We start from the raw sequence: 12935 nt of genomic DNA, 5'->3' as shown, positions 1-12935 counted from the left end.
GTGCCCCGACAAGCTGTCTGTAAGGAGTAGGGTCTGCAAGAAGTTCTCCATCATCAATCTTCATTTTAACATTAACAACTTCTAGAGTGTCAACTTTCTTATCATCAGTAATACCAGACCTGAAAACAATATCAAAAGCAAATTTAGTCTGAGATAATAAATATCCTCTAGGAGAATAAGCAACTTCAATGCCTAAAAAATATCTCAACAAACCCAAATCAGTCATTTCAAAATGAGATTTAAGAAGTGTTTTGATTGTTTCAACTCCCTGTTTATCGCTTCCAGTGATGATAATATCATCCACATAGAGAAGAAGCACAATGATCCCTGTATCAGAATTCTTAATAAACAAAGCAGTGTCAGTTAAACAGAATTGAAAACCAATATCAATCATAACACGACTAAACCTATCATACCAAGATTTTGGTGCTTGTTTAAGTCCATAAAGAGCTTTTTCTAAGCGAAGGACTTTACCCTTAGGAATACTTAGACCAGGAGGGGGTTCCATATATACTTCTTCAACTAGCTTTCCATTTAAAAAAGCATTTTTGACATCCATTTGAAAAATAGACCATTTTTTGATAGAAGCTAAGGCAATTAAGGTTCAGACAGTAGTCATACGAGCCACCGGAGCAAAGGTTTCTTCATAATCAATCCCATATTCTTGGGCATAACCTTTGGCTACTAAACGGGCTTTATATCTTTCAAGAGTACCATCACTCTTGGTTTTAATTTTATAAACCCATCGACATCCGATAGTTTTCTTCCCTGGAGAAAGATCTTGAATATTCCATGTAGAAGCCTTTTCAAGTGCATCTAATTCAGCTTTTATGGCTTCTATCCATTTGATATCATTTTTTGCTTGAAAATATGTGGATGGTTCTTCATATGAGTGAATTAATGCAATAACTGCCCTATATGTGGGTAAGAAAGACTCGTATGATACAAACTTTCCTGGAGGCCTCGAGATTCGGGATGATTGTCTAGTTGGAATGTTAGAATATTTCTCAAGTGCACATGGAGGATTAGACTCTTGTCGTCTGGAATATTGAATACTAGTATCTCTATGAACTTCTTCATTTTCAACATTAAGATCAATAATTCTTTGATCATCATCAAAGTTACAGTCAAGGTCATATTCATCAGATGTTGATGTTAGATCTAGCAAAAAGGAGTACTCAGTGACGTCTTTTAATTTTCTAAAATCAAAGAAGCTTTCCTTTTCAAGAAAGGAAACATTTCTAGACACATATAGTTTATTATTTTTGAAGTCAAAACATCTATAACCTTTCTGGTTTTAAGCATATCCTAAAAAGGCACAGGGAATCGCACGAGGGGAAAGTTTATCATTTTTGTCAGTAAATATGAAACATTTGCACCCAAATATTCTTAGTCTAGAGTAGTCTGGAGAAATGTTCATAAGTTTTCAATGGGAGTGATATTTTGTAACGAAGAAGATGGCATCCTATTAATGAGATAGGTGGCAGTTAAGGCAGCTTCTGCCCAAAAGTCTTTCGGGACTTGATTTGCTATTAATAAAGTCCTAGTGGTTTCTACAATATGGCGATATTTTCGTTCTGTCAGTCCTTTTTGTTGAGGTGTATAAAGACAAGATCTTTGATGTGTGATGCCATGCAATTTAAGATAATTTTGAAAATCTGTGGATAAAAACTCTCCCCCTGAATCTGTGCGAAAAATAGTAATATCATTTTGAAACTTGTTTTTAACCATATTATGAAAAGTTTGAAAGTATGAAAGTACTTCAGACTTATGTTTGAGAAAGTACATCCACGTATGTCGGGAGAAATCATCGACAAAAATAACATAGTAAACAAATCCTCCTTTAGAAATTACTGGTGTAGGACCCCAAACATCCGAGTGTATTAATTCAAGTGGTCTTGAAGAGAAAAAGGTTCTGTTCTGAAATGGTAATCTTTTCATTTTGCCGAGAATACAATCTTTACAATCAAATGATTCAGAGTTACAAAATTTCCCTAGATTTGAAAAATGTTGGATTTTGGCTATATGTGGGTGACCAAGTCTCTTATGCCACAGTTCCAACTCTATTTTTTGAATATTATAACAAAAAGCTTTCTTCGGCATTTCCAAAAAATCCATGTAATAGAGTCCTCCTTCTCTATGGCCTTCCCCAATCAGCTTGCCTGACTGGCGATCCTGTACCCAACAACCATGAGAAGAAAAAGAAATATTACACCCATAATCAGAAATTTGAGATACAGATAAAAGATTTAAATTTAATTTGGGAACATGTCTAATTTCTGGAATAAATTTTTTTTTTGTTTTATAAATTTTTTCAAAATTTCCTATTCCTTCTATTTCAAGAGAAGTCCCATCAGCAGTAAAGACCTTTGACACACTTGTTTTATTTTTAACACATTTGGATAGACTTTGATTATTTGGGGTCATATGAAAAGATGCACCAGAGTCAAGAAGCCAAGAAATTTTACCTAGATCAGAAAAAGATGAGGCTGCTGCGCCGATTGAAGCTTCAGATGAGGAAGAGGCACCTTTGATGAGAGGCTGAAGAATCTCCATTAGTTGGTGCATCCTGATCTTTAGGCTCCGATCCAGCAATTGCAGCTCTTTTTTCTCTCAGCTCCTTAAGTTTGGGACATTGTGGCCTGTAGTGTCCCGATTCATGACAGTGATGACAAATAACTTTCTTCTTATCATAGTCACCATTTTGTCGGTTAAAGTGAGGAGGCCTATATGATCGAACATGATTCCCTGGTCTAGACACGGCTAAAACAGAATCATCTTCGATTTTTAAAGAACCTTTCTGGAGACGATTTTCTTCCATTGTTAACTCTTCAATAGTTTCAACAATAGAAGGAATTTTTCCCCGGTGAAGTAGGGCCGATTTAGTGGTTTCAAATTCCGGCCTTAATCCAGTGATAAACTGGTAAAAATGTTTAGCATCGAGTTGTTTCTGACGAAGCTCGATGTCTTCGGCACAATGCCACTTTGGTTCTAAAAGGGAAAGTTCTTCCCAAAGTTCGGACAACCCATTGTAATATTCACGAATAGTTGTCTCCTTGTGTCATCATTCGAACTTTTTCTTGGAGGTTGCACACGTGTGCAATATCTTTAAGGGAATACATATTCTTAAGGTATTCTCATGCCATATCAGCATGATCAAATTTGGCAAGACTAGCATTTTTTAATGTCAACGCTATTGATAAGCCATGACATTATCTTCGCATGAGATATTCTCCATTCTTTCTATTTCTTCTCGTATGAGGCAATAGCCTTGATTTTCTCTTCTTCCGATAGAGGGACCTCTTTATCTCCCTCCTTTTTAGTAAGAGATAGCTTAGGTTCCGAATCGGAACCATCCACAATCCCCCATAAGCCTTTTCCCCATATATGGTGCTTCATGATTGAAACCCATGTTACATAGTTCGTATCACTTAGTTTCATAGGCATGATGGTGACTTTATCATTGTCATCCATCGATTACAAGGAGAGAAAGAATAGGGATAGAAGAGAAACAAGAAGGAAAATGAAAAAGAAAGAAAAAAAAACAATACAACAAGATGTGAAATCCTCTCCAATGAAGTGATAAAACACTTCTCTTCAAGTGGCGAACACTTTTGCAAACGGGCACGGAAACCGAGGCAGCTTTTCCTCAAGATTTAGTACTTCTGCGGCTCTGATACCATGAAATGAAATGGGGATCTTCGAAATACGAGCTTAGATTAACAAGAGCAAGTGTCAAGAATGACACTAAAGCATAACCCTTAAAAAGGGTATAACTGGAAACAAAATAAAAATAAAAATGTATTCTTTATTGATATGAAAAAACAATTGCTTAAGAAGCATCGGAGTAAAATACAAGAGGGGCTGCACCCCTTTATATACACAGCTGAAAGAGGACTCAATAGAGCTGTTGGGCACAGTCCAACAGCTCTTATCCAACAGCTCTATTAAGAGCTGTTGGACTGTGTCAGTCCAACAGCTCTATTGCTAGTCAAGTCTGGACAGGACTTGACTAGCAACAGTCATTCTAGTTCAAACTGAACTAGATGACATAAAGACAAAAAATAAAAATAAAGGAAAAAAATTACAGAAATGAAAGAAATGAAAAATGTATTTATATATATATAATAATATAATATTATTATATATACATATATGTACAGTTTTACATTTTAACACATTGTCTGTCAATAAAGATGAATCCACATAAGGCAACGAGTCATATAAAAGTGAGTCACTGAGCCAAGGATCATAATTGTCCTGTGTATCTGTGGAAGACGAACCCAGAGTGTCAAAATTTTCATCATAAAAAACAACATTTCTAGATACCCGAATTTTGCCTGTATGAGGATCATAACACATGTATCCCTTATAGTGTAACGCCCCAAAATCGTGGACTTGAAACCTTTTATGAAAAAGGTTGAAAGCTTTGAAATCAATCATTTATCAGAGTTTAAAACAGAAGTTCAGCGGAAGATCAGGTTCAAAACAACAAGTCCCTTGCTAGTATCCCCGTCCTACTCGTGCACAGACTAATACAATGGCAAACCGAGAGGCAAGACTCGATGGGTGAAGCTGCACCTCGATGGTAGAACGCTAGGGCTCCACACGAGATATGAGATCATACCTCGATCATCGTAACGCACAAGCAAGCAACTTACGCAAGCAACTCGTGAGGTATGAGATCCTATACTGACTACGCAAGTGTGAAGGACGACTCACGAGGCATGGGGTTGCACCTCGATTAAACGATAAGCATAAGTAAAGAAGCATACAATGTAGATAAGAATGCATGCATGAGCAAAGCATATACACGAAGAGCGACAACAAAGTAAAGACACACACAAACAAAAGTAAGTGCGACAGCAATAGGAAAGTAAAGTACGAAGAGTAAAGCAAGAAGCAAGGCCATGGCGCATAAAGCGCGGGGCAACAAGTAAATGCAGGAAGTGAAGTGCAAGAACGTAAAGGAGGACCAGGATGTCCTGGAGTAAAAGACAGACATAAGCAAGTAAATGCCAGGGCGCAAAGCGCGGGGCAGCAGGAAAGTAAAGTGCGGAAAAGTAAAAAGGACAAGGATCGCGAAACCGTGTCCTTGAGTTAAAAGACATGGAATGTAAAGACAGGAATAGAAAGCCTAGGCACATATAGCGCGACGGCGATAAAAAGGAAAGTGTAAGAAAGTAAAGAGGACAAGGATCGCGAAACCGCGTCCTTGAAGGTAAAGACATACGTATATATATTATACGTATACATATATCGTCCTCTTTTAGTTATCTTTCTTATTTTAGCATTTATCAGTTCATTGTCCTTTCACGCAAGAATCCCCTACCTTAAGGGGTTGCGGGTCCTCGTACGCATGCAGCGTAGGCAAACAAGAGCTCGAGCCACAGAGGGCAAGCTGGATCCATTGTTCAACCTGGAGAGCTTAGAACGTTAGCATATGCCGAAGGTAAACAAGCAACAAGGCAGCAAGGTCTCTTGCCTGCAGGAGGCAGAAGCAGGAGCTTCTGCATCCTGCAGACAAGGGTGCCAGAGGCAGGGGCCTCAGCCCTGCTTGGCAACAGCAGCAGAGGCAGGGAGCAGAAGCTCCCTGTCTGCCAGGCACAAAGAAAAAGGCAGGGGAGGGAGCAGAGGCTCCCCGCCACGCCTGCTGCAACAAGGCAGGGGGGAACACCCCATGTCAGAACACGAGACAGGGGTGCAGCCTCCTGCCGGCAGCAAGAACAAGGCAAGGGGGCAAAGCCCCTTGCCGGAGAACAACCAGGGATGCAGGGGGCAAGCCCCTACCCAAAAACAGGAAATCAGGGGGGGCTTCGCCCCCTGCTGGCAAAACGCGAGAGGCAGGGGGCAGAACCCCCTGCCGAGGAGCAACAGGAGTGCAGGGGGGCTCCACCCCCTGCCGAGACAACCACACGGAGCAGGGGACTTCAACCCCTGCTGAGGAAAAATAGAAGGCAGGGGGGCCCTCGCCCCCTGTCGGCAAACAAAAGAAGACAGGGGGGCGAAGCCCCCTGCCGAGAAGCAACACCAAGGCTGGGGGACCCCTCCCCCTACCGAGAACCAACAAAAGAGCAGAGGGGCTCAGTCCCCCTGCTGACCCACTGCAAAAAGGCAGGGGGGTAACCCCCTGCCGACAAGAGGCGACAGGGGGCTCAGCCCCCCTGTCGACCAACAGCAAAAAGGCAGGGAGGGGGTAACCCCCTGCCAAAACAAGAGGCGACAGGGGGCTCAGCCCCCCTGTCGTCCAACAAAAAGAAAAGAGTGATAGGGGGCGGAACCCCCTGCCAAGAAGAGCCAACGACAGGGGGCTCAGCCCCCTGTCGACCAATAACAAAGGGAGGCAGGAGGGTTTAGCCCCCTGCCAACAAGCGGTGATGACAGGGGGCTCAGCCCCCCTGTCAAACCACCCAACACACAGAAGAAAAGAAGCAACGAAGAGGGTAGGGCTCACCTCCGAAGACGGCAGCAACAGGGGAGTCGTCAGGCTGGAGGGTCGAGGGCCACTGTCGGTTGAGGCCACCCGGACGGAGGGTGGTGGCGTTGCCGAAGCCCAAGGGCTGCCGGAGCGTCTGCCAGACGTAGGGAGGAGCAAAAAGGGTGGCCGAGGCTGCCGGCTGGCGAAGGCCACCAAGAGGGGAGGATCGCTGGTGCTTGCGCCGTCGGGAAACCTGCCGGACCGAGGAAAGGTGGTCTCGCCTGCGTCGATCGCCTGCAACCGAAGATCACCGAAGGCTAAAGGGTTGTCGAGGACTTCGATCGCCTGCAGCAGCAAAGGTGGAGGGTCGGCTTGAAGGTCGCTGGATTGAGAGGGGAGGCGGTCGGACGGAATCGCTCGCCGGCATCTCTGATCGCCGACGACAGCGTGAGGGGGGAGATCGGAGCAGAGGAGAGAGAGAAGGGGCGAGGGGTTCTGCCCCTCGCCCGAGACGCCTGTGACTTATTAAAGTCACAGGCTTCTCGAACGATCGAGAAGCCGGGTCCGAGTTCGGGCTCGGGTCCGGGTCCAGCTCGGATCCGGATCCGACACGTCGGACCGACTGTGACGCGTGTCCGACGCGTGCAGGGCACGTGTCTGACACGTGTCCGACACGATTTTTTTTTCACGGTTGTTACATATAGTCATCTGTATACCCAAGAAACTTGTACTGTACAACTCTGTCTTGAAACTTATTTCTCAATGAATGATCAATGTGAACATAACATACACAACCAAAAAGATGTAGTTCTTCATATGATGGATGGCAATTATAAAGAACAAAATATGGAGAATTATCTTCAAGGATGGTCATGGGCAACCTGTTGATAACGTAAACAGCTATATGGAAAGCCTCGGTCCAAAGAGAGAAGGGAATACCCACAGTGTGCATCATGCTCAAGGCTGTCTCAACAATATGCCTGTGTTTTCTCTCAGCTACTCCATTTTGTTGAGGGGTATGAGGGCAAGAAATGTTACGTGTAATGCCATGCTCCAAATATTCACTAAAATCATGGGATATGTATTCTCCCCCCCCCCCCCCCCATCACACTGGAAATATACAACATTGGTATTGAATTGGTTTTGGACTAGTGCATGAAACTGTTTGAACAACTTGAAAACTTCATGTTTGTTTTTCATGAAGTAAATCCAACTAAATCGAGTGTAAGAATCAAGAAAGAGTATATAATATCGAGATCCAGAAAGAGAGGCAGTGGGCGCAGGACCCCAAACATCTGAGCATATAATCTCAAAAGGCTTTGTTGCTCTTTTATTGATATTATGAAAAGGAAGTACATGACTTTTGCATAAATGACAACTTGGACATTTTGACTCTAAACTGACTGCGAGTATTAGACCTTTAGCAAACAACTTGTCAAGAAAAACTTGACTACAATGACCCAAATGAAGATGCCATAAGTCTGGCTTATTAAGTTTCAAGACTCTAGATGAAGAACTATGATCTGTGGATCGACTCAAAAATGTTAGAAAGGAAGGAGCTGAAGAAGCCACGGTTACGGAAGACGACGTCTTCAAAGGCACATGAGATTCTTCAAAGACGTACATGTTCCCGCGTCGTTCACCTTTAGCGAGCATCTTCTTGGTGTGAAGATCCTTAAGATAAACAGAAGGATTAAATTCAACGGAAGAATTTGTTTCATCAACTAATTTAGACACAGATAGAATATTCTTTTGAATAGCAGGTGTGAGTAAGACATTTGACAAGGGCAATTGAGATTCATGCAAAGAAAGGGAGACATTTCTAGTGTGAGAGATGGGGTGGTGAGATCCATCTCCTATGACTATAGTGCCATTTCCAGTGTAAGGAGTCAAGTGAGAAAATTTACCTGCATCAGAAGTAACATGTGTTGCTGCCCCTGAATCAATATACCATATACCATCATCATTTTGACGCAAGTTCATCTGATTGAAAGTAGTCATAAGGATATTTTGTACGTCCTGTGGAAGAACCTGTCCCTGAGGAGTGCGTGCAAACGTTTGAGTTGCCCTCTGCCCTGGCCTCCCTGTTTTGTTCCGGTTCTGAGGATTGTACCAGCAATTTGCTTTAACATGTCCCCTCTTGTTGCATAGAAAACAAGTAGGAACACGTCCCCCTCGTGGTACACTGCCTGAGCAAGGCCTCCTCCAGCTGGTGTAGGTAGTAATCCTCCTTTGTTTATAGTTGGTCCATTTGGACGAGGAGTAAATAAGGCTCCTGTTTGAATAGGCGTATGTGCCATCATCACAGGATGAGTATCATCTGACGTGTGTTCCTGATTTAAACTGACCTCATATTGCAAAAGCTTAGATTGAAGATCATCAAAACATGGAAGAACTGAGACAACCTGGAGTGTTGTGCAAAACATGCGATATTCAGGTCCAAGGCTACCTAATACCTGTTGTACCATGTCCTTATCTGATACATGACTTCCAATGGCAGCTAACTGATCTGTAATAACCCTGACATCCCCCATGAACTCTGTAATAGATTTGTTTCCTTTTCGCATGGATTGAAATTGCCACTTGAGTTGCAAAGCCCGAGATTCAAAACCTGAGAAAAGGAATGAGCTAGTCCATTCCACAACTCGGCAGCAGATTGATCATCAAAAATAGTTTGTAAAACACGATCAGAAAGTGTGGAAGTTATGTAAGCAACTAATGTCTTATCCCGTTGTTCCCATATGTCATAAGCAGGATTGGTGGTTCGAAGTTGACTCACCTTCCCATCTTCACCTGTTATTTCTTGCATGATATGTGTAGGTGGGGCGGGTGATCACCCATCTAGATGCCCATAAAGACCATGACTGCGAATAAAAGGCACAATCTGACGTTTCCAAAGTAAGTAGTTATCATGAGATAACTTGTGGGTCATGAGGTGAGTAAGAAAACTAGGGTTCAACTTGGAATCCATGGATTATATGAAGAATGAGAAGCCAAAACTGTTCTAACAGTGTATTGAAGAGGAGACAACAATGTTGTGTGCTGAAAATAATATCAGCACACACGTTATTCAGAGAAAGAGGAAAACAACAATGCTGCTGTGTGCTGAAAATGATACCAGCACACACGTTACACAGAGAAAAAAGAGGCAGCAATGCTGTTGTGTGCTGAAAATGATATCAGCACACACGTTACACAGAGAAAAGGAAGCAGCAATGTTGTTGTGTGCTGAAAAAGATATCAGCACACACGTTACACAGAGAATAGTAACGTGCGAACCAGAAAAAGGGAAAGAATCAGAAATATTTTAGGGAGAAAACAAAAACGCGACCAGAAAAAGGGAAAGAATCAGAAATATTTTGGGGAGAAAAACAAAAAAACTCGAGATGTTAAGACGTGCGTACCAGAAATATGCGTACCAGAAATATTGAGAATGAGAAGAACCAAAAAGAAAAACTGGAATGACATGAAAGAGGATTAAGAAAAAGGAGGAAATAAGCAAAATCTGATTTAGGAAGAAGGGACAGAAATAAACCTACGTCCTTTAGCAGCACGTGTTGGTCTTTAGAGGCCTTCTAGATGATTGATTTCCGCGCCTGTGCTCTGATACCATGTCAAAAATATCCACCTGCAAGGGTTAGAGATGAGGTAAAGAGAGAAGAGAGAGAAGAGAGGGGTCGGCGGCAATAGGGTTTCCCTCTTTTACTTATTATTTATAAGTGTTGTACATAGTATGACATTACACAAGAAGTAAAAACAAATTACAAACATGCCACCGCCCACGCATCCCAAGATGGATCCTTGGAATGTGGTGCGGGTCGGATCCATGATCCAAAACTAACATCTTGTACCGTGAACATAAGCTCTTTCCCCACCAACAATGCAACTTTGTGTATATTTTTCATGTTCTATTATTTATTTTTCAGGTTAGGATAACTTTTTTTCCATATAGGAATGGGAAAACCACCCTAGAGGGGTGTAAACTCGGACCACCACTTGACTCCAGGGAGCCACCGGGGTTAACATTTCACAGATTCAAGCAAACTACGAGTGAAGACTAATACAGAGGTTTGGCCTTAACCTTGTTGCCTGGATGAGCCATTGCAGTACGGAAGTTTGCATTTTGAAGAAGTTCAAGGAAAAACAAACAATGAGGATACCTGTGAGGAGTATAAGAGGTGAGCAGACAGAAAAATGACTTAAACTGAAAATGAAAGTTTTATGCAACTATGTGTTTGCCTATGTGTACTATACAAAGTTGACAAAAAAATCACAATGGAAAGAAAGGAAGTCTTAGGGCTGGCTTGGTATAATTTAGCTCACATGATAAATTTTATATACTCAGGCCGTTGAAAATATTGGAGGTACTTGAGGTAACCAATAAAAGCTTCATCCTCAAAATAGCGGTTTTGAGCCAGATCTGCACAAGAAAGTAGATCATAGGGTTAAAAAGTTATGCCTCCAAATTCTCTGCACTCATAATGAATCGAGTGGGCACAAAGCTACTTTTCTACATTTTCTGCATCATACCTAATATCTGAATAGTAATTATTATAAGAAGCTATCCTAGGACAAACATCAACTTTTTCTATTTTGCAGGTCATTCACTTAAAAATGTAATTGTCTAATTTTACTTAATAGGCAGGAGAATACAACACATATTTACCAGACAGGAATAAATGCTGATTGACTTTTTGGGACACTCATAAGTTGCGCGAATGCATTTCTCAATGATATCATAGAGCAACAGTTAATGTTCTAAACGAAACAACAATGAAGCCAAGTGTATAAGAAAATTTAATTGCAAGAGGCAAGGATAATGGTTATAGAAACATCAACAATATAATCTACACTCAAGATTTTTGCTGATTCCTTATATGCGGTAAACAATGCAAGTGTCATATAAGCATCTTATAATGTATACGTGTATGCAACCATGACAAAGAAAGCTATTGCATTTCTTGTCTATGTCAGAAGTCTAGCCATTTGACCTTCTGTTGACTATCACGTCCCCTCTCAATTATATACATATATACAGACTCTTATACAACATTTAATTTCCAACAAAAGTACATATCAAATAAGCATTCAACACTGCAAACATGGGCCTCATTATTTGATTGTTTAAAACATTTTCTTTATATCTAAATAGATTGTTTCTATCACTCAGATGTGCTGCAACATGAGCGGATGCAAAGATATGATAATCTTTTAGAAAATGGTGCAAAAACCACCCACAAGCAAGATTCAAGTCGAACTGCCGAGAACATAAGGAAAATCCTCAAAGACAATCTGATATTTCAGACCAAATCCTTCCATGGTTTTCATCCCATTTCATAACTTCCAAACCTATTCATTTGGAATCGTTTCCTAGACACAATAGGATCTTATATCAGGAAAAGAATGAATTTTGCTGCGGCACAAATTTTGCATTATGTTATGACAAGATGTGATACAATATAGCAAATTGGTGCCTTAGACCTTTCTTATATATATATATATATATCAAGATTGAAACATTGTATCTTTTCAATTATATATATATATATATATATATATATATATATATATACACAAGACCCAGGACATTAAACTTGCTAAGAGTTTTTCCATCTTTTTCCCTTTGGCTGAACCAAAACAAGCACCTAACAACAAAAATAATCAACGGCCTAAGTTCCTAAATAAAATTATGAGATTCCAAATATATTATCTCTAACCACTTTATTACAAATGAGCATGTACCACATTGTTTAACACATTCAGATTATGCATCCTAACAAAAAGAGGATACAGCTTGCGACTGCGAAAACTTACAATGGATATAGGTTGGATTGGCTAGATATTGAACAAATTCGAGCTCGAGCAAAAACCGCTGACGCCCGTCATCAGGATCCTTGTACACGTTCTTTGGCCTAACAAGTAACATCCACAACCAAAGCTGTAAGCATAGAACATCAACTGCCGCCATCTCACAGAACTAACAACAGCAATGCACAGCTGGGATGGAAATCCCCATTGAAACAACACCAAATTCCAATTCCAAATCTCAAACGCAGTTCACATCCTAGTTGGTGGTGATGCAATTGAAATCATCTTGGGTAGACCAGACCATTTTTTCATCCAGAAACGAAAGAAGGCAAGGTTCCTACACGAATCAAATTCAGTAATGATCCAACTTTTGCCTAACAAACACACCCTCAGCCTCACTTGTTACCAAGAGAAATTATTGGCTTCCTTCTATCGTGTTGCCACCGATCATTGTTACAGAAAAAGAAAAACCAAAAAAATTGGAAAAAAGGGGCTGGATAAGAATCCACAATTGCGAAATCCCAAATCAATATCTCCATCAGAAGAGGCGCAAAAAAAAAAGATAACGATGATCCAAATCGAACAAGCAACAAACTCACACAAACAATAAAGGAATCAAGAACCAGAAACTCACGAGGGCGGGCGTTGCGTCAGATTGGCATCACCATCTTTCGTTGAATCCATGAAATCCTTCACCTACGCATCAAAA

The 12935-nt window shown here is 41.2% G+C and overlaps 1 protein-coding gene across 1 annotated transcript in view; it reads right to left on the bottom strand.

Moving 5' to 3' along the window:
• Positions 1-12650, bottom strand: part of LOC149845326 (mediator of RNA polymerase II transcription subunit 31-like) — a 55024-nt gene extending 42374 nt beyond the window's left edge. The window contains exons 1-3 of the mRNA XM_089997568.1: positions 12233-12650; positions 10742-10838; positions 10500-10578 (exon numbers count right to left, since the gene is read on the bottom strand). Of these exons, the coding sequence (XP_089853694.1) occupies positions 10500-10578; positions 10742-10838; positions 12233-12386 (330 nt within the window). The 5' untranslated portion in view covers positions 12387-12650. The remainder of the gene's footprint in view (positions 1-10499; positions 10579-10741; positions 10839-12232) is intronic.
• Between the last annotated feature and the right edge of the window lie 285 nt (positions 12651-12935).

The sequence above is a fragment of the Nuphar pumila genome, chromosome 2 (assembly GCF_984573655.1).
Source record: "Nuphar pumila chromosome 2, dmNupPumi1.hap1.1, whole genome shotgun sequence".
NCBI classification, from domain to species: domain Eukaryota; kingdom Viridiplantae; phylum Streptophyta; class Magnoliopsida; order Nymphaeales; family Nymphaeaceae; genus Nuphar; species Nuphar pumila.
The sequence above is the reverse complement of the archived record's forward strand: the minus strand, read 5'-3'. Positions and strand labels throughout refer to the sequence as shown.